This window comes from Sphaeramia orbicularis, chromosome 9, assembly GCF_902148855.1.
Source record: "Sphaeramia orbicularis chromosome 9, fSphaOr1.1, whole genome shotgun sequence".
Taxonomy (NCBI): domain Eukaryota; kingdom Metazoa; phylum Chordata; class Actinopteri; order Kurtiformes; family Apogonidae; genus Sphaeramia; species Sphaeramia orbicularis.
Window position 1 is genome coordinate 148,164 of NC_043965.1, and position 25,463 is coordinate 173,626.

At 44.1% G+C, this 25,463-nt stretch overlaps 1 protein-coding gene and 1 pseudogene across 1 annotated transcript; both read left to right on the plus strand.

Annotated features, from left to right (window-relative positions):
• The first annotated feature begins 454 nt into the window (after nucleotides 1–454).
• phf19 (PHD finger protein 19) lies at nucleotides 455–18,454 on the plus strand. The gene is made up of 14 exons (XM_030143508.1): nucleotides 455–692; nucleotides 1,617–1,800; nucleotides 1,888–1,969; nucleotides 3,756–3,869; nucleotides 4,238–4,332; nucleotides 11,828–11,976; nucleotides 12,075–12,170; nucleotides 13,890–14,079; nucleotides 14,650–14,717; nucleotides 16,022–16,168; nucleotides 16,264–16,324; nucleotides 16,411–16,496; nucleotides 17,117–17,182; nucleotides 17,257–18,454. The coding sequence occupies exons 2-14, from the start codon at nucleotides 1,618–1,620 to the stop codon at nucleotides 17,603–17,605; spliced, it is 1,686 nt and encodes a 561-aa protein (XP_029999368.1). The 5' UTR covers nucleotides 455–692; nucleotide 1,617; the 3' UTR covers nucleotides 17,606–18,454.
• Nucleotides 18,455–21,062: 2,608 nt separating this feature from the next.
• The window catches only part of LOC115425787 (disabled homolog 2-interacting protein-like), a 39,655-nt pseudogene continuing 35,254 nt past the window's right edge, over nucleotides 21,063–25,463 (plus strand).

Sequence of the window (25,463 nt, forward strand, 5' to 3'; positions counted from 1 at the left end):
GGACTGTTTTCTTCTCTACTATATATTATTGACATTTTATTTTTTTTTAAGTAGTGACAGGAATGAAGATGTGCCTGGTAGATCAATCAAAACCCTCCCACTGATCTTATTTTTACCGGTTAAAAAAAATCTGGATATCAGCTCCAAGTTTATAATTTATTTCTTTACCAAGTTTCTTTCAAAGTAAAAGTCTTGTGTTTATTCCGTGCATTATTCAGGGTTAAAATACATGTGTTTCGAATAATGAAGGGTTTGAATCTACGTTTGTGAAGGATAAAGTAGAGAAAAGTGCTAAAAAAAAAAAAACGCCGTAAGAGCTCGCTAACAGGATTTTTCTACTTACATAAAGTTTATGATGTTTTATTTTTCGTGTCGCATAAACATGGACGTAAAGATGACGGTAGGGACTGCGTGATGACGTAGCGTATGTAAACCCCGCCCCCTCTGATCCGCGGGAAAAGTAAAAAAATGGCGACAGATGGAGTTTGAAGTCTGGAGCTGGAAACGGAGACAGAGAGCGACAAGGACCGAGAGGGACCAGCCGGGACAGACACGGAGACAGGGGGGCGCAGAGACAGAGAACGGTAACGGACAGAGACAACACAGGACACAGCCCGTCCGTTTGTCCCGCTGCGGTCCGGTCCAAGTAACGGAACCAAACCGGACCTGTTTGTCAAACCGGACCAGAGCAGGTAAGGCCAGCCCTGTTTGTGTGATTTAACCCGTGATTTTAATTAGGTTTGACCCGGTTCTCTGTCCCGGGTTAATGTCAGGTTCTAGACCCGTCCGTTCTCCGTTAAACGGAGAAGTGACGTCACGTCGGTTAACGGTTTTTATTATCTTTTTTTTTTTTTTTTTTTTTTTTTTTTAATTACCGGACATTTAATAAAATCGGTCACCGAGTTAACCTTTAAATCACCCGGGTCATTCCTGCTTTATTTTATCTCATTTGGACCGTTAGTTAACACGGTTTGACCCGGGTCCGTTTGTGGTTGGCTAACGGGAGGTATCGGTTCTGATGGGAGGACGCAGTGCGCATGCTCAGACTTGTCAAAATCCCCGAGGTAGTTCAGAAATGAATCACAGCCTCAAACTGTCTGTGTGTCTGTGTCTGCCTAACCCTAGTACAGACAGACAGTTATGTGCACTTCACTTCAGTCAGCAGAAACAGTAAAGAGCTACTCCCATACACACCCTGAATGAATGAATGTTTTATGTCTGTATACATTTAATATATAAAAATCACAATATAAACATTAACATAAGCAAATTAATAACATAAGGCAGCCAAAAACTAATTTATGCTATTATGCAAAAGAAATACTAATACACACATTACACAGAGCCTCAAAATATAGAACAAATGCAGCTATAAAATAAAAACTTGTATGCACACATACAAACACCTGTAATGTAATAAAAACTTTAAAATACATACACGCATCTGTAATGTTATAAAAACTTTAAAATACATACACACATACAAACACCTGTAATGTAATAAAAACTTTAAAATACATACACACATATAAACACCTGTAATGTAAAAGTAAAGTGACTCTGCTGATCTCACAGGTCAGAGTTTTGACCAACAGCTGTCGCTCTGTCTTCTTCAGGATGTTTGAGGACCTGGTGGAGGCCCTCTGTGGTCTGGAGCCCCAGGTGTCTCCAGGAGGCGGGGCCGGGCCAAGGGGGCGGAGTCTGGAGGACATGGAGGGGATGGAGTCCAGCCTCACCGTAGGACAGTTCGTCCTCTGTCATTGGTCGGACGGGCTGTACTACCTGGGAAAGATCCTGAGGGTGAGTCGCACACCAACACACACCCTATGAAGCTGCCTTGTGATTGGGCGGTGCCTAAACCTCTTCTGTGCTGTGATTGGTGGACAGGTGAGCCCCCCTAGACAGAGCTGCTTCATCACATTCGAAGACAACTCCAAGTTCTGGGTCCTGTGGAAGGACATCCAACATGGTGAGACAGACGGACGGCAGCAGTAGACATATGTGGACCGTCCAGCTGAGGTCCACTCAGACAGATTCAGAGTCACAGAATTTATGTCCAGCTGCTCCTGTGATCTGGATCGTCTGGGGGACGTCTTCCTCCGCTCCCTGTTGTGATAAAATCAAACATGTTCTTTTGTCTTTTTGACAAATTAATGAGAAAAACATCTATTATTACAAGTTGTCCTCATTTGGAAAATTAAACACAGAGTAAACAAACCAAAAGTTAACAAAAAGAAATACAAGCATAAAAACACACACACATTAACTTTTTTTTTGGTTTTCCTCCTGTCATCTGTCAGTGATGAACACCAACACTGGTTCATATTATTATTCTTTTGGGTTCTACGTCAAATGTTAAATGTGTCAGTGTGTATTTTGTACTGACTTGGTCGAAGGGTGTTAATGTAGGAATTTAACACTGTATACGTTGATTTTAGTAGCTGGGCCAGAATTTAAAAAATCATGCAAAAATGGAACAACTGTTGGAACAACTGACCAAAACCAAATTGTGAAAAATAATCTGACCTTTAATAACAGGAACTGTAAAATCTGTATACCAGAGGGTTAAATTCATGGGTCAGTGGATCTGTTGGGAATTGGATTTTCTTTTCAGAAACAAAACAAAAACTAGTGGTTAACCTCCTAAGACCCAGGAAATGTCAGCAAAGTACCAGCTTTTTTTGTTTTTTATTAAATAAGTACCTATATTGGAAACATTATGATGCAACAGTTTTTTCAGATGCAGTTTTAAAAATGTTTATGGAATGTCCTTTGCGGTGGACAGTTTTTTTTTTTTTTGTATAAAGTTGTTCAACTCTTGTCCACAAATGTGGACAGAAAACCCATAGCTGAGTCTGAGGATAGAATAATTTAAATTTAATTTCAAGGCTTTTTTCTCTTTCAGTGTTAAAACAGATAAACCAAATTTTAAAAAAAGGATTGATTTTAATTTTCTCTCTCTAATAACTGAAAAGAAAGTTACTACCTGACAGAAATGGAAAAACGGACCAAAAACAGCAGGTTTTTTTTTATTTTATTTTCTCAGACTGCATGTTGTCATTTTCAAGGACAGCACTAATGCCTCGGTCACAAAGATTCTTATGAACAATGGGTTTGTCCGAAATCTGGACATCATAGACATGCTCCCTCCACGAATGTCTACGAACTGGAAGATTCGTACAAACCCATTGTTTGTAAGAATCTTTGTGACCGAGGCATTAGCACTCTTTCCTTCAAAACGATAACATCCGGTCTGAGAAAAGGAAAAATCTGGTGTTTTTGGTCCGTTTTTCCATTTCTGTCAGGTAGGAACTTTCTCTTTTGTTATTAGAGAAAACGAAAATCAATCGTTTTTTTTTAAATTTGGTTTATCTATTTTGACACAGAAAAAGAAAAATGCCTTCAAATTCAATTTTAATTCTTCTGTTTTAAAAAGAAAATCAATTAACCACTAGTTTTTCCTCTGTTTCTAAAAAAAAACATCCAACAGATACACGGACCCTGATGGGACTTCTGCTTTTTTCCAGTGAATCAACATGAGTCTGTTTGCTATAATAAGTGCGTAGGATAGCAGCTGATGGTAATATTAGTTAAATGAATAAAATCAAACCTCACCATAAGCATTTCATTTTGGCTCATGTAAACAGTCATGTGATCACTGCCAACAGCCAATCAGAGTTCAGTAGTAAACCACATACATGTGTGTTCTCCTCCTATACTGAAGGAGTCCAATCATGTCTCTCTGGTCATTTCAGCGGGCGTGCCAGGGGAGGAGCCTCGCTGCTCGCTGTGCCGAGAGACGGGTCCAAACTGTGACGGCCAGTCAGATCCAAACAACCAGATCCTCATCTGTGGGAAGTGTGGCATTGGTGAGTGAGACGGGCAGTGGGTGGGATGTTGATCACATGATTCCCATGATGTTAACGCACATGTTTAACCCGTTTGTCTCTGTCTGTTCGTCTCTCTGTTCATCTGAGTGTTTGTCTGTTCACCTGTGTGTCTGTCTGTTCGTCTGTCTGTTCATCTATTTATCTGTCTGTCTATTCATGTCTGTCTGTTCGTCCATTCACCTGTGTGTCTGTCTGTCTGTCCATTCATCTGTGTGTCTATTTGTCTGTCTGTCTGTTCATCTGTTCATTTGTCTGTCCTTCTGTCTGTCTGTCTGTTCCTCTGTCTTTCTGTTCATCTGTCTGTCTGTGCATCTGTTCATCTGTCTGTGTATTTGTGTGCCTTTCAGGTTTCCATCAGCAGTGCCATCTTCCTCCTGTAGAAGGCAGTGTTGGCCTCAGTCCGTGGTTCTGTCGTCGCTGTGTCTTCACTCTGGCCGTCAGGGTAACACTCACACATAAAGGCTCCCATTATTTAGGTTTATGCTTCAGCAGTGGTGGGTTCTGCTAGTTTGGGGTTGTCCTTATACACATATTTTAGTTTATTAGCTGTGATCAAATAATGACAGATGGTGAAGTTAAGTGTGGTGTTTAAGAGGAGGGTTGAGTGTCTGTCATGTTCAGTTATAAACCAGGGAAGTCAAACTCAGACCGGTAAAATAACAACATATACGAAATGACAAATACAAACTGTGTGTTTTAGACTGAAAAAGAGAATCACATGATGAAAATGTTCCCATCCACAAAGTATCCTTTAAAAAAATGGGAAAAACATCAACAACCTGAAATTTTGTCAAAAAAAAATAGTGAAATTTAACTAATATTCTTTCTCAGTTTATCATTTATACATGTTCATTCTAACGTACAGATCACAGTGGATCTACAAAAACACACAACATTTAATAAAAGGCAGAATATTGGATCAATTACACTGATTTATATGAAGACAGTTCAGGTTATTCACATTTTTCTGAAAGGAGAGTTTGTAAATGTAAAGATTTTTATGTAATTTTACTTTTTTTTTTTTAACGTTAAAACAGAGAAAAAAATTTAGCTGTCGTTATTATGTTCTTTTCCTGTTCTGATCCAGTTTAGATCCTGTTGGTCTGAATGTAGAACCGGAACTCAATGATCAATAATATCTTCAGTGTGGTTTTTGTATTTCATGGGAGGGATTGGAGTCTTTGGCGGCCGGTTTTGGCCCACAGGCCGTATGTTGGACACCCCTGATATAAACAAAAGGCAAACTAATCTAATTTATATTATATATAGAAGGATTCTGTCCAGCAAATGTGTGTTTTTCATGAAGTATTGGAGGATAATTTGACTATTATTAGACTTATGCAGTGGCAGAATAAATCCGACAGTCTAATCACAGCTATTGGTTCAACATCAGAACGGACCTTCAGCTGACGACTGTTGTTATGACGATGGTTTTGGAAACTTGTCCAGCCTTGATTGTGTTAAAAATAGCTGGATTTTCTCCCACATCTAAAACCATCCAAGAAAACTTTTTACTTTTTTTTTCCAGGATGGTTGAAAAGCTCATTCGTGTCTTTAACCCAATTCTTTTTTTTTTTTTCCTTATAAAACCACTTTAGACTCTGTTTATTAATTTTTTGTTCCTTTAACCTCCTGAGACCCAGGAAATATCAGCAAAGTACCAGCTTTTTTTGTTTTTAATTAAATCAGTGCTTTTACTGGAAACATCATGATGCAACAGTTTTTTCAGATGCAGTTTCTTAAATTTTTATGGAATGTCCTTTGTGGTGGACATTTTTTTTTTTTTGTATAAAGTTGTGAAACTCCTGTCCACAAATGTGGACAGAAAACCCATAACTGGGTCTGAAGAGGATAAGTCACAATTGTCAAACATGTGGCCCGTGGGCCAAAACTGGCCCTCCAAAGGGTTCAGTCCGGCCCACGAGATGAATTTGAAAAGTGTAAAGATTACACAGAAGACACAGTCAGTGGAGTTGTACTGGCGGTTGGCGTCTGTCAAACCGCCGGCGGATCTACTCCTAGAAATACAGCTTTTTAACTACTTATTTCTTGCCTTTCAACGCTTACTCACTTGAACCTAACCTCTTAACCGTGCCTTTTTAACTTGACGCCATCAATCCAAACCTCCATCAGGGCAGGTCAGTATTGTCAGTGGATCCTTACCTCTGGCTGTCACCCACCGCTTCCCGCGCTCTGCCCCGGTATCTCGCTGTTTCCACCATGGCGTCATCCTCATCAGCCGGAGATAGTCCTCTTGTCGAAGCCAACAAAACCCTGGTAAAGGCTTACCAAACTATTGCGGATCTCAAAGAGGAAATACTGCGCCTCTCCGCAGAACTCGAGGAGAAAAATGCCCAGCTCTGTGGTTTCTCCAGCCGCCTTCCCACACTGTCTAGTCTGTTCCTGAAAAGCGCAGAGAAGCCCAAAGCCTCCTGTGATGATACGGTGTTATGGGATCCTTCCTCTGCCTGTTCTCGCCCCCCGTGTTCTACACCCTGGTCTGAAGTGGTGATTCGTGGCCGCAAAAAGAACACGAGCAAAGACTCACCACCGCCGACCATCAGCACATCAAACCGCTTCGGCGTCCTGTCCGTGGAGGACGCTCCGGCTCCTCCCCCCCCCGCGGCTGGTGTGCCCCCCATCCCACCTGGCTCTGTCCCGGAACCGGCTCCTGCTGACTCCGTGGCTGCCACCGAGCTGATTACCAGCGACGGTCCTAAAGCCGGTCCTCCTGTAAAGCCGTCGAACAAGGGTCCCCGCTCCTCGGTCCGCTCCTCTGCCCGGCGCCGCCTTCTCCGAGAGGCCGTCCACCGTCACACTGACAGTCCACCCGTGGAATGTCCACCTAGAGAGACCAGGAACCCTTCACCTTCAACACTGTCTCCTCGACCACTTTTCCCTCCGACCACCGCTATCCTCGGGGACTCCATCATCCGTAACATCCGTTTCTTTAACGCCATAACCAGGTGTTTTCTTGGTTCCACCATCACCTCCATCCTCCATGAACTCCCTCAGCTGCTGCTCTCACTGCCGTCCACCGTTACCCGGATCATAGTTCACGTGGGCTTCAATGACACTTCTCTTCAACAGTCCGAAGTGACGAAGGTTCATTTTAAAAACCTCTTTGATAAACTGAAAGGATCCGGGAAGGCTGTTTTCATTTCCGGGCCCCTCCCCTCCTTTGCCCATGGTGTGGGCCGTTTCAGCCGACTCCTCAGCCTGAACACCTGGCTCCAGTCCGCCTCTGCTCTGAACGGCTTCAGTTTTATTGATAACTTTAATCTGTTCTGGAACCGCTCCTCCTTTTACAAGTCCGATGGCGTCCACCCCTCTACACTAGGCAGCAGCGTCCTGGCTCAAAACATTCAACACGCTGTCCAGACTAAAACCACACCCACACCTACGTGACTACGCTCCCCGTCTTCTGCTGCAGTCACCTGCTCCCCCTGCTGGTCACATCAAACATCACCACGTTCAGAGTCTCCTGTACAGTCTGTAGTCAGACTGAATACCACCCCAGCTGATCTCTCCTCCTCTCCCAGCCCCTCACTAATGACAGCTACACCCCTCACTCACACCAGCTCACCTCTGAGGAACAATCTCTCTACTGGTCACCATCCCATTCCTGTTATTTTCGGTTCACGTATGGGGTTTCACACTGCTAAAAGGCATCGTAATATCACCAATCTCCGCCCATTAATATACACCACAGTCATTGGTGCGTCCTTCTCTGTAGGGTTATGGAATTGCCAATCTGCAGTGAACAAAGCAGATTTTATTGCTGCCTATGCCAACCATCACACACTGGACATCCTGGCTCTCACTGAAACCTGGATTACGCCTGAAAACAATGCAACCCCAGCCGCACTTTCTATCAGCCACACATTCTCTCACACCTCTGGTCCATCTGGACGAGGAGGTGGTGTGGGTCTGTTAATTTCCATCAAATGGAAATACAATCAACTCCTACCTTCAGTCAAATACAACTCCTTTGAATACCATGCCATCCTAGTGACAGCACCAGTCAAACTTTACATAATTGTCATTTATCGTCCACCAGGGCAACTGGGTGATTTTCTTGATGAGCTTGACACTCTGCTTTCCTCCATCCCAGAGCATGACTGCCCCATGCTAGTCCTCGGTGACATGAACATCCACTTAGACAATCCCAGCTTCTCAGATTTCATGTCACTAATACTCTCTTTTGAGTTACAGCGGGTTTGCAGTCCTCCAACCCACAAAGCTGGTAAAGAGCTCGATCTCATTTTCACCCGAAACTGCATCACAGATGCTCTCACAGTCACACCTTTACACCTGTCTGACCACTATTTCATTCAGTTCAGTTTGTCTCTCCCTGAAAAACACTCTGCTCCCTCCCCCATGGTCTCTTTCCGCCGCAACCTCCGCAATTTGTCCCCCACCCACTTCTCCACTGTCGTAGCCTCCGCTCTCCCTCCCCCCAGCACTTTTTCCTCCTTAGAGGTTAATGATGCCACTGAGTCTCTGTGCTCTACACTTAGCTCCTGTCTGGATAATCTGTGCCCTCTATCTACTAGACCCGCTCGATCCTCCCAGTCCCACCCATGGCTCAATGATAACCTCCGGTCGCTGCGTACCAACCTCAGAGCCGCAGAGAGAAAATGGCACAAAACAAAAAGCTCTTCTGACCTGATCACATTCCAGTCACTATTGGTATCCTTCTCATCCAGTGTCACTGCTGCGAAGAAGGCTTACTATAATAACAAAATTCATTCTGCCACCGACACCAAGAAACTATTCTCAACCTTTAAAACACTACTCAACCCTCCACCTCCACCGCCCACTACTAATCTGACAGCAGACAATTTTGCTTCATTTTTCATAAATAAAGTGTCTACTATCAGCAGTCAGTTCACTGATCCACCCATAGACTGCACGCCTCCTTCTTCAACATCATCATCACACACTGCTTCTTCTCCCCTGACTATGGCTACTACTAACTCAACTGATAAAAGCCCAACTGCGTCATTCCCCTCATTTACTCCCCTCACAGAGAACGAGGTGTCTAAACTCCTTTCCTCTAGCCGTCCTACAACATGCCTGTTGGACCCTATTCCATCCAACCTCTTACAGTCTGTAGCCCCTACTATCACAGCACCAATCACACATGTGATTAATGCTTCAATGACTTCAGGAACATTTCCTACAGTATTTAAACAAGCGCAGGTAACACCACTACTCAAAAAACCTTCCCTCACCCCCACTCAAGTGGAGAATTATCGACCAGTCTCACTCCTCCCATACCTTTCTAAGCTCATCGAAAGGGCGGTCTTCAAACAGGTCACAGAATTTCTCTCCCAAAATAACCTCCTTGACATCAACCAATCTGGCTTCAAAATCGGCCACTCCACTGAAACGGCTCTGTTGTCTGTGACAGAAGCCTTGAAAGAGGCTAGAGCAGCAGCCAAGTCTTCAGTACTCATTCTACTGGACTTATCAGCAGCATTTGACACTGTCAATCATGATATCCTGTTATCCATACTCTGGAACATGGGCATCACAGGCCACGCACACTCCTGGTTTCAATCTTACCTTACTGGTCGGTCCTTCAGTGTGTCCTGGCTAGGGCACACATCAGCAGTTCACCGCCTCACCACGGGGGTCCCCCAAGGCTCTGTGTTGGGCCCCCTCCTTTTTGCCATATACACCACCTCACTCGGTCAGATCATCCACTCACACGGCTTCTCATATCATTGCTATGCTGATGATACCCAGCTCTATCTGTCATTCCCACCTGATGACTCCACAGTCTCAGTGCGGATCTCAGATTGTCTCTCTGACATATCTGCATGGATGAAAGCCCATCACCTTCAGCTGAACCTGTCCAAAACTGAACTGCTGGTCTTCCCAGCTAAGCCAACCATACAGCAGGACATCTCCATCACTATTGACTCCATACCTCTGGCTCCTACCAGTGTAGTACGTAACTTGGGAGTCATGATTGATAATCAGTTGACCTTCACGGATCATGTTGCCTCTGTCACCCGATCATGCCGTTTCACTCTGTTCAACCTAAGAAAGATCAGGCCATACCTAACCGAACAGGCCACCCAGCTCCTGGTGCAGACTATGGTTATCTCCCGTCTTGACTACTGCAATGCTCTTCTAACGGGCCTCCCAGCTTGTGCTGTCAAACCACTACAAATGGTCCAGAATGCAGCAGCACGTCTGGTCTTCAATCAGCCTAAAAGGGCACATGTCACCCCCTTACTCATTGAGTTACACTGGCTACCCATAGCTGCCCGCATCAAATTCAAATCTTTAATCCTAGCCTACAAAATTCTCAGTGGGTCTGCTCCTGTCTACTTAGGTGCACTAATAAAAGCTTATGTCGCCCCACGACCACTCCGCTCGTCTGGGGAACGTAGTCTGGTGGTCCCCAGACCTTGTACAAGACAATCCAGGCTCTTTTCATGGGTCGTTCCACGTTGGTGGAACGCTCTACCAAGTGCTACAAGAACAGAGTCATCCCTGCCTATCTTCAAGAAGCTCCTGAAGACTCAGCTCTTCCGAGAGCACCTCCTATCCTAGCACTTTCAAACATTCCATTTTAAATATTCTAATAAGGTTTTTCCCAGGACAACCACAGATTCTTTCACGATTATCTCTGGACCTGCTGCGGTGGTCCGGCCTCTTCCCTGCCCTCATCATCACCACTCACTTATCCTCAACCGCCTCCATGTGTCTCCCCCTACTCCCCCCTTCTCCCCCTCTCCCCCAGTCTCTATCTCTATCGCTCTCTCTTTTTCCCCTTCTCTACTCTCTCTCTTTAACCCCAACTGGTCAAGGCAGACGGCCATCCTCCAGGAGTCTGGGTCTGCTCGAGGTTTCTGCCTGTTAAAGGGAAGTTTTTCCTCGCCACTGTCACCAGTCACAAGTGTTTGCTCCTGGAGGATTCTGTTGGGTTTCTGTAAATTGACTTAGAGTCTGGTTTTGACCAACTCTATATATAAAATGTCAAGAGATAACTTTTTTGTGATCTGGCGCTATATAAATAAAATTTGATTGATTGAGTGATGTAATTGATTTTCCCCTGTAAGTCGCTTTGGAAAAAAGCGTCTGCCAAATGCGTAAACATAAGCATACTGATCATAAAGTTAAGTTATACATTTTTCAGTTCCAGATGGCTGGTATTAAATGTTCTGTGTATTTGTAGATCCACTGTGATCTGTACGATATAATGAACATGTGGAAATGATAAACTGAGGCAGAATATAGTTGATATTGCACTTATTTTTCCACATCAAATATCAGGTTCATGAAAGCTCAGGTTAATCACAGTTTTTGTTTAAGGATAGTTTGTAAATGTAAGCATTCATACTGTGATTTTACTTTTTTTGTACTGATAAAAAGAGGAAAATGTAGTTATTTATTGGCTAATCTGTTATTATTTTACTGGTCTGGTCTGCTTGAGGTCAAATTGGACTGAATGTGGACCCTGAACTAAAATAAGTTTAACATTTATGCTTTAAGTCTTTGAATAGTCACAGAACAGATAAAACAGAAACGTCTGAAAATGGACTTAAAAAATGTGATCCATCCATCTGAATGATCTCAATGATAATCTCCGGGGATTCACACTAAATCCGTACAGAGCCAACTGTTGCAGTTTGTCATACTTATGTATTTTTGGTCAAGGAAGACCGTAGCGAAAATGGCAAATTAACAGGACCAACATCTAGGGAGATGATAATAATTTTGGAATACAATAGCATTACAACAGCCAATGATCAGAATCATAGTTTTATCTGGTCTAGTCTAATGTGCTCTAGTCTAATGTGCTCTAGTCTAATCTAATGTGGTCTAGTCTAATGCGGTCTAATCTAATGTGGTCTAGTCTAATGCAGTCTAATCTAATGTGGTCTAGTCTAATCTGGTGTGTCTCCTCGTCCCTGCAGAAAGGGGGCGCTCTGAAGAAGGGTCCAATAGCCAAATCCCTGTGCGCCATGAAGCAGGTTCTGCCGTACGACGTGGACTCTCTGGACTGGGACTCTCAGCACCGGACCAATCAGCAGCAGTGTTACTGTTACTGTGGAGGCCCCGGAGAGTAAGAACGACCAATCAGAGACAGGCACTGATGAACAGCTGATGAATGTTACCTGATCACACCTGAGCTGCACACGACCAATGAGCTCCTGTTTGCAGGTGGTACCTGAAGATGCTCCAGTGCTACAGGTGTCAGCAGTGGTTCCACGAGGCATGTACGCAGTGTCTGCAGGACCACATGATGTTTGGAGACAGGTGGGTCTGCAGGAGAACCCAACAGAACTGCAGTATGCTGCACTAACACTAGAACCACAGTAGAACCCAGCAGTACCACAGTAGAACCCAGCAGTACCACAGTCTTCAATTTTTTCAATTCAACTTTATTTGTATAGCCCAATATCACAACAAGGTTATCTCAAAGGGCTTTACAGAGTCAGTTAGAGTAAACAACAGTCAAATGAACAGCAAGAAAATGAGTAGTGTCCAGGGCATCCCCCGTCCTTAGACCCTCCTTCTCGGCAAGGAAAAACTCAAAACCCAGTGGGAAAAGGGAGAAACCTCGGGGAGAACCACAGTGAAGGAGAGATCCACTCCCATGGACGGACAGGCTATAGATGCACCAGGACTGATGGACGTCCATTTGCAGATGTAGTTCTAGTCTACAAGGATGCAGTAGGGTGGACACATGGGGGGTCCATCCCGCTGGATGAGACAGGCAGGGGCGAGGAGGCCCATCCACAGTGGTGAGGCCGAGGACGTCCATCCAGACAGGTGGGGGAGGGGGTCAGGACACAGGACAGGGCAGGACACAGATGGGTCAGCGCAGATCCTGCCATCATTGGCTCCCAAGTGGTTACAACTGAAAAAGTAGCCACTCCCCCGGAGGGGAGTGGGGAAAGGGGACATCGGGTGAATAGCACTGCACAAACTAAGTTGGCTAAATATTAAAAATATAAGTGCAGACCAGAATGGTACGTAGAACCAGAAACAGGAGATAGGACTCAGTGCCTGTACTTCCCCCAGCATTCTTGCTCCTAGGGCAGCTTAGACTGAACTGTGGGTTTAGTCTGGTTTGAACTAGCCTGACCATAAGCTTTTTCAAATAGGAATGTTTTTAGCCTGACCTTAAATGTAGAGACTGTGTCGGCCTCTTTAATGTTAACTGGAAGCTGATTCCATAAAACAGGAGCTTGGTAACTAAAGGCTCTAGCTCCTACTGTACTTTTACAGACCCTGGGAACTACCAGTAGACCTGCATTCTGAGAACGAAGGGTTCTGTTGGGATGGTACGGCACCAGAGCATCTCTGAGATAAGAGGGGCCCATACCATTAATGGTCTTGTATGTGAGGAGGAGGATTTTGAATCTAATTCTAAACTCAATTGGAAGCCAGTGAAGGGCTTGGAGCACAGGGGTGATGTGTTCTCTTCTATTTGTTCCTGTTAGTAGTCTCGCTGCCGCGTTCTGAACCAGTTGATAACTTTTTAGAGAGCTTTTAGGACATGCTACGAGAAGGGAGTTGCAGTGATCTAATCTAGATGTAACAAACGCATGAACTAATTTTTCTGCATCATTTTTAGAAAGAATATTTCCACAGTCTTTCCACACTAACTCTAGAATCGCAGAAGAACCCAACAGTACCACAGTACCTTTGTGGGTTCTAAAGCCAAACCTCCAGTCACTGTTGTGGAGGCACAAACAGTGACTGAGAATTTACTTGTGGGGGTGGGCTTTCTCCTGCCTGAACAGGCACACACACTCAGTGGCCTGTAAAGCAGTTTATAAAGCACCAACGCAAAATCAGTTATTAAACTGAAAAAAAAAAAAACACTGTTCATAAGGACAACACACTGATGTCCATCTGTACTGATGACGTGTGTCTGTCTGTACTGATGACGTGTGTCTGTACTGATGACGTGTGTCTGTACTGATGACGTGTGTCTGTCTCTACTGATGACGTGTGTCCGTCTGTCAGATTCTACCTGTTCGTGTGCTCGGTGTGTAATAAAGGCTCAGAGTACGTCCGCCGTCTGCCCCTACGCTGGGTGGACGTGGTCCACCTCGTTCTCTACAACCTGTCCGTCAGCAGCAAGAAGAAGTACTTTGAACTGGACGAGATCCTGGCCTTCGTCTCCACCAACTGGGAGCACCTGCAGCTGGGAAAGGTTCATGTCCTTCAGTCTGTCGTTTCAGCTCCGTTTGAGTTCATGCAGGTGTACTTTTATACCTGAGTGTTAGAGTAGGGTGGAACTGTTCAGGTTTATGACAAAACTACTGATTTATTCAAGATTCAAAGGGATTTTATTGTCAGTTCAGTGGATACACAGGACATACAGAGAACTGAGATACTGTTTCTATTTCACCTTGGTGTTATAGGCCATGCACTTTTTAAAGAAAGAGGTCAAAATGGAACAGGAATAAAGAAGTGTAAAGTATAAACTGATAGAATATACCAGGAGGCTTCCAAAAGTTTGTAGAAGATGAACAGAGCTTTGACATGGACACAGATGGACTCACAGAGGTGGACTGACCTGGATGGAGCCGATGGAGAAGAACATCACAACTTCAACCAGTTTTAACATCTGTCCTTTTTCCACCAACTTTTTGAAGCTTCTCATAAGTGTATCCACCAGTTTATTTACAAAGGTAGCTCTGTGTGTCTATTTAGCTTAGCTTTTGTTATCTATCCTCATTGTTGTGGTCTTTAACCTGTGCGTGTGTGTGTGTGTGTTCAGCTGTCCAACACTCCTCCAGCAGACAGAGGCCAGTACCTGCTGGACGCTCTCAACAAATACAAGAGCAAGTAAGAAACACACAGATGGACGCTGTTGAAAGTCTGCACTATTACTATTACTGGTTTTCACTGTAACTTTATTAACCCTCTAGTGTCCAGGTGAGCGTATTATGCACACTTTACACTTCATGTCCCCTCCTTCATGAAGGGCTATTGTTTTCGGTTCGGTTTGTTTACACTTTAGCAGCAAAACTGTTGGTTGAATTCAGACCTGATTGGGTTTATAGATTACCAGTGACCCAGGATAGATGTGATTACATTTTGGGAAAAGTAGGACAAAGTTAAATTAAAAAAAATATATATTTTTAAAAAATGCTCCCATTTACTTATAATGGGTAAAATCTATGTAAGGTGCAGGGTTTGTTGTGCCTGGCACCACATGTTTTTCACAGTTTGTTTTAGGTCAGAATTCAAAACTGATTTTTTTTTTTTTAAATTCTGATCCATCCACTTAAACTATCCCATAACTAGAAAAGCACTCGGAGAGCGCAGACCTCCACCAAGGCAGATCAGCCTCTCCATCACCACCAAAATGTAATAGTTTGTTCCTTGTTCCAGTATCAACATTCCTGAAAATTTCATCAAAATCCATCCATAACTTTTTGAGTTATCTTGCTAACAGACAAACAGACAGACAGACAGACAAACCCCGATGAAAACATAACCTCTGCCGTTACACTTGGCAGAGGTAATAAACGGTGTTAAATTCCTACACTAACACCCTTCTACCAAGTGAGTACAAAATACACACTGACACATTTCATATTTAACAGCACAAAAAATAATAATGGATATTAACTAATGTTGCTGTTAATCACTGACATGTGACAGGAGGGAAAAAAACAAATAGCTCATCCAATTTTTATGTAGAATATTTTTTTTTTTTAAATTGTGTTTTTGCAAACTTGGCATTTAAGGGGTTAAAATATGACAATTATTGAGTATTTGGTATTTTTGTTTATGGCTGAAGTTGAGTAAATATGAAACAAATAGTCATTACTAGGTCAGATGATATGTTTTGGGTGTTTACTAAGGGTCTGTGGTACTGGAGGGTTACACCCACTGTAAATGACTTCAGTGGATACAACAGAGCTTTTTTCTTCATATATGTGAGTGTGTCCAGGTTCATCAGCAGCTTTGAGTGGATGCAACATTCAGTCACACATTTACATCCAATAGTAATCTACCACAATGTTTAAATCTTCCAAAATATTGGAAATACAATATAAAATGATTAATTTAACACAATATGTCAAACCCAGTTTAAAGGTGGTGTTTTATCACTCTGTGTTCGTATGTGTGTTTGTGTTGAGGTTTCTTTGTGGGAAGGAGATAAAGAAGAGGAAGTGCATCTTCCGTCTGCGGACTCGCGTCCCTCCCAACCCCCCCTCCAAGCTCTTTCCGGAGCGTGCCCAGAATGACGGTGGGCGGGGCTGCAAGAAGGGCGTGTCCCGGAGCAGGTAGGTTACCTGGTGACTGGTTTCATTTCAGTTCCGGTACTGACGTTAGCGGAAGTCTCCGGTAACCATGGTAACCCTGGTGTTTGTGCACACAGCGCTTCAGCAGAGCGGAGGAAGAGGAAGTCCAAGTGGCTTCTGGAAGATGCCATTCCCAACGTAAGAACCACATCAGATCAGGTCCCGTAAACCTCTGAACCATGTCCTGACCGTGTGTGTGTGTGTGTGTGTGTGCGCGCGCACAGAACCAGCTGTCCTGCAGGTGGACGTCCAACCACCACATGGCCAACATCTTCGACTTCACCCTGGATGAACTGCACAGTCTGAAGAGGTGAGACACGACCGTGACCACAACCATGACGACGGATTCACCACAGCAGGACACCAGTACCAGGAAACAGAAAATAATGGGAAGAAACCAGGGAATAATAGTTAAAAAACAGGGAATGATAGGAAGAAACCAGGGAATAATAGTTAAAAAACGGGGAATAATAGGAAGAAACCTGGAAGCAATGGGAATAAACCGGGAAATAATGGGAAGAAACTGGGAAATAATAGGAAGAAACCAGGGAATAATGGGAATTATACAGGAAATAAAAGGAATAATTCAGGAAATAATAGGACGAAACTGGGAAATAAGTACTAAGAAAGCAGGAATCCAGGCCAAACAGCTCTGCCCCACAGTCCTTCCCCTCCGACTCATCGAGAAGTGGGACACCCCTACCCCTTCACGTGACTCTGCAAAACGGAGGGGAGGGGCCAAATGGTGACTTGGGATTGGGCCTGACTGTGGCTACACGAGCACATTATTCTCATTTCTATTTTTTTTGTCTCCTTTTTTTGTATTATAATTGTTATTCATAAAACGTAATAAAAACTTAAGTGACAATTTTTAAAAATTAAATAAAATTAATTTAAACTAAATGAAACCCTGACCATCTCCGTCCTCAGCGTGGACCAGGACTCCACCGACGCCTCCACCTCTGGATCCGCCACCAGCACCTCCTATCACTTCAGGTAAAACTCATTAAATCAACCACACTCCATGTTTGTCCTGTCTGATCCCTGACCTTCAACCTTTGTGTCCTCAGGCGGAGGGTGGGCAGCAGGAAGAGGAAGTTACCTAGCAACACCTACAACCACTGGGCCAATCAGAGTGAGGCGGGGGAGGAGCTGGGAGGGGAGGAGCAGTCTGGGATCCTGGAGGATCAGGAGGATGCCTCGGACCACACCCACATGAAAGTAGACCCTTCCCACTTCCTGGCAGACCCCTCCCAGGTGTCATCAGACTCCTCCCACCTCCACTCCTCCATCTCCTCCTACTTTGGAGTGGCGGGCAGACTGACCAATGGGGAGCGGTATCAGGTGTTGGCCCGACGCATCACCCCTCAGGGGACGGTCCAGTACCTGCTGGAGTGGGAGGGGACCACCCCGTATTAGGACAGGACCAATCAGAGTCCCGGTGTCCATGACAACAGCCCACCTGGTGACACCACTTTTAAATACAGATGCTTTAAAGGTTAGATTAGGATGCATCAGTGTTGCCAAGCAACAGCGAACCTATTCATAAAGCCCCCGTTCAACCCGACAGGGAGCAGGCCACGCCCACCTGTGTCACACCTGTCCTCGGGGGCTCAGGTGAGTGTTGACACATTGAAGCTGACAGACAGAGTCTCTAAGAAATTACATTCACAGATGTTTTAACGGTTGTTATTTTCAATGGGTTTCATCAGAATAACATAAAAAATATATATTATAAGAGGAAAGAAACCATAATTTAAAGAGTAGGAATTATGATTATTACATCAAAACGAGCAAAACTGCAGTAATGTTATAAATGTAATCAGTGCTTTGGTTTTGTCACAAACAAACATAGTTTTACAGGATCTGTGAGTTTTCTCCAACCCAGTGAAACACAGATTTAAAGGAATGCGACTTTTCAGATCCTTCGGAATTCCTGAGGGGCGGGGCTATGTGCAGAAGAACACTTGATTGGCGGAACACACTTGCAGCGTGTGTTTGTTTATTATCAGAATTTGTGTCTCTGTGTGTCTGAACAATGTCTACACTGAAAAAAAAAAAACAGTACATGTAGATGCATAGTTAACTAAAAAATAAACTTTATTAGAAGAAAACAAAGCACAGAGAAAAACGAATGATAGAACATCTGCTTAGAACAAATAAAAACAAGAAAAGAAAATTAAATCCAACAAGTGGTTCCAGGCACAACAAACCCCGCCCCTTGCATGTATTCTATCTTATTTTGGCATCGATCCAGCTGATGTCAGCATAGACATAGACAGCATAGACAAATGTCTGCCATTATAAGTAAATGGGGAAAAAAAAAGATTTTAAAAATTCATTAAAAATTTTAACTTTGACCTACTTTTCCCAAAATGTAATCAGATCTGCTGTGGATCACTGATAATTTATAAAACCAATTTGGTATGAATTCAACCAATGGTTTTGCTGCTAAAGTGTAAACAAACAAACAAACGGAACCAAAAACAATAGCCCTTGCGTCCCCCCTTTTTTTTTTTGGGGGGGGGGGGGGGTAATAATTAAAACAGCTCAGATTCAAACCAGGTTCTTTTTCCCAGTTAAAGTGTGTTTTTAAAGCTGATGTCAGCTTCACCTCCTCATGTAATAATACTGTGAATGTTCACAACAAATGGAAGTTCATTCATTTACTCTGAAGGCTTTAATCAGTGTGGACGTGAACCCGCTCCTGAATCCACTCAGACTGAAAAGTACAGAAACCCCGTTAATGATAATAAAATACAACAGTATGTTTATAACAAAACATATCCACTTTTCAGCTCACAGTAGAATTCAGTTTTCACATTGCACTTACAAAAAACAACCACCAATCAATAAATAAAGTGTTACTGTTTGTAAAGTGAGGTACACACATAAAGATAATCGGGCTGTTTTTGTCCTGATTTTCCCCCTTCCCAACCAAGAACGGCAAACACCAGACTATCTTATGTTTTATCAGATTATCCTGTGGTGTGTTCAGAGTGAATTTGTCTTGATAATCGTTCCAAAATGGGTCAGTGCCGACAATTGTAAATATTAAACTTGTTCAATATATATGACCAAACATCTTTGTGTATGTGTAGAAAGCTGACGACTCCAGAGTCATGACTCTGTGAACTGTGACGTGGAACGGAATGTAGCCAATCAAGAAGTGAGCTGACTGAGGAACAAGGAAGCAGGCGTAAATAAAAACAAGCATGGCCAACCTGAAACCTAAAGTTCAGTGGAGCTCAGAAATAGTCCCAACATAACCATCATTCCCTCCTCTCGTTTGCCCTCTTCCATGTTGTGTGTTTTCCGGTTGTTGCTGTTTCTTCTTTGTCGTTCTTAGATCATGTTTGATCACACCAGATTTCTTTCTTGGAGTAGATTCTAGGTTGGTGTTTGGACAGAATCGTTATGTGTGTGTTATTCTGTGGTGAAATTATCGGAGCGCAGCACACATAGTACGATCAAAACTGTTCAGTGACTAATTTTTTACCCTCGTGTGCGGTTTGGAACAGATAAAAAATCTCTTCAGATTTTGAAAATCCTTATGTGTGTACCCCACTTAACAGAGACAGAAGTAGAACATTAATAAATCCTGTCTTTCCCTAAACTAGACAGAATTTTTCCCAAATTTGGAATAGTTTTGTTTTAATTTTTGTATTATTATTATTATTATTGTCAGAACACTTACACATTAAACCAGTCAATCATCCTCTGTGTAACCAAATAATAATAGTCTAAACAGACCAGTCTTTTATAACCTGTATATAAGGGGTCCAGATCTGATGGAAGTCTCCAGTCTGTCCTTTCTGCAGCTCCGTCAGTTTTCTGATGCCAGGTCTACCAGACGTTTCTTTCGTCCGCTGATTGGCTGTGGCTCCTGGAACACTGGCTGCAAAAATGTAGCCATTTTCTTTTTCTTCCACTGACTTTAAACTGCTCAGGGAAGGTGCATCCACAGGAAGAACACGTTCTATTAACCTAGAAATTAACCTCAGATTCTCTGTCGAGAAGTTCTTCACCACTCCACATACAATGAAATAAAGTTTTTCTGTTACACAGTAATGTTAGGTTTAAAACAGTGTAGTTTTAGGTTCATTTGTACTGTAGTAGTCTGAACCTGGTGTTAAATTTGGAATAGTTTATAAATAATTTAATCTCTTGTTGGAATTCTTTTATGCCGGACTAAATTAACGTCTACTTTTTGTTTTCTTCGTCTACACTGGAATGTAATTTCTGAGAGACATGTTGAAGCTGATGATCTTCAGCCAAAGAGTGTTTCCTGTTCGGTCTTGTTCTTCTCTGACATGTTCAACAGTCAGATGCCCTGGGGGCCCTGTAGCGCCCCCTGCTGTCAGACAGCAGCTCTGATTGGTCCTCAGAGTCCTGTTTATACTGTTCCCTTTGTGTTTCCTGTCAGCTGTTTTGTTGCACATTCAGTATCTATGCAAACATCGACGACCAGACTTCATTTCCCACACTGACCATCCCGTTAGCTCCAAGCTAACGCAGCCCATTGCCTTTAATGAGGAATGCTAACAGTGCTAGCAGCGTCTCCCAGACGTTAAACTACCACTCTGTCACTTTAAACCTGCAGCTCCTTCCTCCTTGCTGCCATGGCAACCACACTTCCCTCCCATTGGCCTCATCCATCGTTGTTTTGGTCATGTGACTGTTTGCTTGTCTCTGTTCGGCCGGCCAATCAGCTGCCAGCGTTCTGTGTGGAATAAAAGACTGTTGTTTGACCTTTGACCCCGCTGCGTGTCACTGTGTGTTTGTGCGACAGGCGGGTAATCTGCTCAAAGAATTAGAAAGTGTTAAAGGACACGTGAGGAGATCAGGTGTGTCTGCAGACAGACAGGAGACAGACAGACAGGCAGGTGAGAGACCAGGGACAGAACCACAGAAGAAGAAGAGACAACAGGCAGCTCCTACCACGGTCACCTGAGTGAGTACGCACCTGTACCTGTATGAGTGAGTACACACCTGTACCTGTATATGAGTGAGTACGCACCTGTACCTGTATGAGTGAGCACACACCTGTACTTATATATGAGTGAGTACACACCTGTACCTGTATGAGGGTTAGGGGCTGATTCATTTTATGCAGATATTACAATTTGGAAAAAAATATGACTAATGCTCCGTTCAGATGCAGGTAAATGTGGCCCAGATCCGATTTTTTTTTACCCATATGTGACCTGGATCTGATCTGTTACAGACAGACTGAACAGCACTTATCTGACCCAGACTATTTTCATATGTGGTCCTAAATCTGACCTGGACCACTTTCATATGTGGTCCTAAATCGGACCCAGATGTGACATTTTAAATGTGACTTCAGTCTGATCGTCCAGGTCGCATTTATCCAACCTTTCCGTCATTGAAATGTGACAAACGTCCCAGTTGTTGGTCGGAGCGGAGGAAAACCAGATTTCCTTCTGTAAACACAGTGTGTGTCTGCGTGGTCACGTATTCCATCAGGACCTCTTTAGTGCATGTGGGTCACTTCAGGGTCACATTCAGTTCAGACTCAAAACTGATATAAGTTGCATTTAATGTGGAATATGAACCAACACATGAAAAAATCAGATTTCACCTAAAAATCCAAATTTTGCATTCAGACCTGCTGTGGGCGGAGCCATAGGTGATTATGCTCTGAGCCTAATGGTCTGTACCAGAACTCAAACAGTGGTGTAGTCTGTGCAGGTGTTTGACACAGGCTGGTCACTGACATCACCTGTCATTACCCAGAATGCAGCTGTGTGCTGTGTTTGTGTGTAGAACGTGCCGGTGCCATGGAGGAGCTGGTGAAGCGCCTGTCCAGGTGTCAGCACCTGGGCTGGATGAAGGTGATTGGTGAGTTCATCTGATGGGTTCAGGAGAAATGAAACACCTGTTCAGGGGGGAGGGGCCAGGTGACCCTCAGATCCAGGGGGGTCATTTTAGTTCAGGTTCCACAGTAAAATAAGAACATAATCTATAAATAACATCAACTACAATCCTTTGTCTGTGTTTTAGTGTGAAAAAAGTCCCATTATGTTTTCCAAGCCCACATCATAACAGCCGTTCCATTTAGAGCTGGAGTAAAGCAGACTGTTGAACCAGTTCACACACACATACAGAAGCCAACAGGAGCAAACACTTGGACACAGTGGAAGGAAACACCACCTTTAACAGGTAGAAACCTGTCCCCTCCTGCTTCAAAACCACCACCATCGTCCCCCTCCCCTAGAAGAGCCCGCCCACCGCCTGTACCACTCACTCCAGTCATTATGAAGTGCTTTGACAGAGTGGTGCTGACCCACATACTGGACACACTGGACCCCCTGTAGTACACCTACTGGTCCAACAGGTCCACCTCAGACCCCCTGCAGTACGCCTGCTGGTCCAACAGGTCCACCTCAGACGCCCTGTAGTACGCCTGCTGGTCCAACAGGTCCACCTCAGACGCCCTGTAGTACGCCTGCTGGTCCAACAGGTCCACCTCAGACCCCCTGTAGTACGCCTACTGGTCCAACAGGTCCACCTCAGACCCCCTGCAGTACGCCTGCTGGTCCAACAGGTCCACCTCAGACCCCCTGCAGTACGCCTGCTGGTCCAACAGGTCCACCTCAGACCCCCTGCAGTATGCCTACCGGTCCAACAGGTCCACCTCCCTCTCACACCTGGACAATAAACACTCGTCCATCAGGATGCTCTTTGACTTCAGCTCCACAGTCAGGACACTCATCCCCCACAAACTCACCCCCAAACTGTTGTCCCTCAGACCACACCCCCCCCTCTTGGGAACTGGGTCCTGGACTGTCTGACTGGCAGGACCTCAGTCTGTTTGGACAGAAAACAGGACTTCAGCCTGTATCACCAGAAACATCAGTGTCCTCAGTCCCATCCTCTACACCCACACAAGGACAACATCTTCTGGAAGTTTGAGGACGACACCGCTGTGACAGGACGCATCACTGGCAGGGACGAAGCAGCCTACAGGAGGGAGGGGGACACTGGGGACATAGTGTGAGGACAACAATCTCACCCTCAACATGGACAAAATCAAGGAGATGATTGTGGACATGAGGAAGGAGAGGAGCCCTCATCTGGGACAGGAAGTGGACAGGGGGAACAGCTTCTAATATCTGGCTGAACTTCCTGACGAGGTTTGACATGTCATCAAAAATCCTTAAGAACTTCTGCAGCTGCATAGTTGAGTCCATCCTGACCGTCTGCATCAGTGTATGGGACAGCAGATCCACCATCATGGACCACAAACACCTGCAGAGAGTGGTGACGACTGGACCAAGACCAGCAGGACTCCCCTGTCCCCTGCTGAGTCCACAGGAGGGCTGTCTCCATCATCAGCATCAAAAAGACACACAACAAACAGAACTAAAGGGGTTAAAGTCAGTATTTAGTGTGACCTCTGACCCCATGACAAGAAGCATCAAAAACTGTTAGAAACATCTGGAATGTGTTGGATGAAACCTGGACTCAAACATCAGAAAGTGAACAAGAGAATTAAAGACATGTTAAGGTCAAAGGTCACACTAAATATGACCACTTTAGTTTAGAGAAGCTGTTTTTTTTTCTCTGAACCTTTTGTTTTTACTGCTGTTCATACTTTACAGTAGTATGTAAATAACTACCAGTCACAGATCAGATTCCACACAGCAGCACAAAACACTGTCAGGTTCATCAGTGTTATATTTAGTCTGTGGATTTGGAACCTGGGCAGAAGGGGGTGGGGGGGTATTTACAGTCTGGGGTTTCTTCTGTGTGATTTTTGTTTTGTGTAGCTTTAAGGAAATTGATTAATTTGACGATAAATCATATTTACACCTTTTTCAAACTCCATCCACTTTTCGGACGTGTGACTGGTCGGTTTTTACTTTTTGGGCATCGTCGTGGTTGTGTCTCAGAGTTGAAGAGTGCCTCGGCTCATTGGCTGTCATGTGGTCGGAGGGCGGAGACTGACGTCTGGAGTCAGATGTTCTGCATCCTGTCGGACAGTCAGCTGCTGATGCTGGACGACCTGGAGGTAAAACACTCATTATGTTAACAACTATAAACTATAGACACTTATTTTAACTGGGGATCAAATAACACAGAGTCTGATAATTATGACGTGTGTCAGCTGATAGTTTACATTATAGCTCTGTTAGCTCAGCTCTGTTAGCTTAGCTCTGTTTTTAGACTGAAAACAGCCCCAGTAAAATAGAAAAGACAATAAAACTAAACTAAAAGGGGGAAAAACATATGTACAAGACAATAAAACCAAACTAAACTAGGCTAAACCCACCCACAGGATAAGGTTAAACTAGACTAAAGTATTGTTAAACTAAACTAAGAGACAGTTTAAAAAGACTAGAAGTCGATAAAACCAGACTAAAAGACAGTAAAACTAAACTAAAACACGTTAAAACTGACTAAAATAGTTTCCGCATCTGTATTATGGTATAATTGTTTGTCAAACTAAAACTCAGAGACGCTTATTTTAACTGTCGCTCGAAACAAGTCATCTGGAAGTTTACATTATACCTCTGTTAGCTTAGCTCTGTTAGCTCAGCTCTGTTAGCTTAGCTCTGTTGGGTTTGCATCATTAATAACTGAACTAAAGGTCTGTTTGAATCCAACAAACAAGGTCAGAACTGTCCCAGTTTAGTCTGAACCACGGATCAACAAACAGAAACTAAGCAACGATAAGAACATCCCATAATAACTGTCTGCTTTCATCAGCCTCAGATTCAAACTGACCTGTGTAGAAGAACCGCTGACATTTCCGGCCAACTGCATTCTGTCCATTTACAGCTGAAAACAACAGCTTCTATTCGTATCGTTTCTGACCGTTGGTTCTTTATGGTTCTCATCCTCCCTCTACTGGTCACGTAGATCCACTGGCCCGTTGTCGGCAGTGGACATATCACATCTGGTGGATGTCACTGATCCTCCTCTTCATCTTCCTCCTCCTCTTCCTCAGGTTCATCCTCTGCTGCTCACTGAGAAGGCGGAGTCTTGTACCATCTGGTTGCTAAGATACACCCTACATCTGACAGCGCCTCCTCGCCCCGCCCACAAAGGTGAGGAAGACGCACCACAGTGAGACAGCTGCACCAGAGGACGGACGGACAGGCAGGTGGACAGACGGACAGGTGGACAGACAGACGGACAGGTGGACCGACAGACGGACAGGTGGACCGACAGACGGACGGACAGACAGGTCCAGACGTGTAAATCCAGACCATGGATGCTGAGTGGGAGTTTTTAGACGGTAAGATGG

Bases quoted from the DNA above. Each gene is read 5' to 3' on its own strand.
- phf19 (XM_030143508.1), top strand. From the start codon at position 1,618: ATGTTTGAGGACCTGGTGGAGGCCCTCTGTGGTCTGGAGCCCCAGGTG. The intron at 16,169-16,263 runs GTAGGTTACCTG...TTGTGCACACAG, and splicing joins AAGGGCGTGTCCCGGAGCAG to CGCTTCAGCAGAGCGGAGGA. The intron at 16,497-17,116 runs GTGAGACACGAC...CTCCGTCCTCAG, and splicing joins GAACTGCACAGTCTGAAGAG to CGTGGACCAGGACTCCACCG.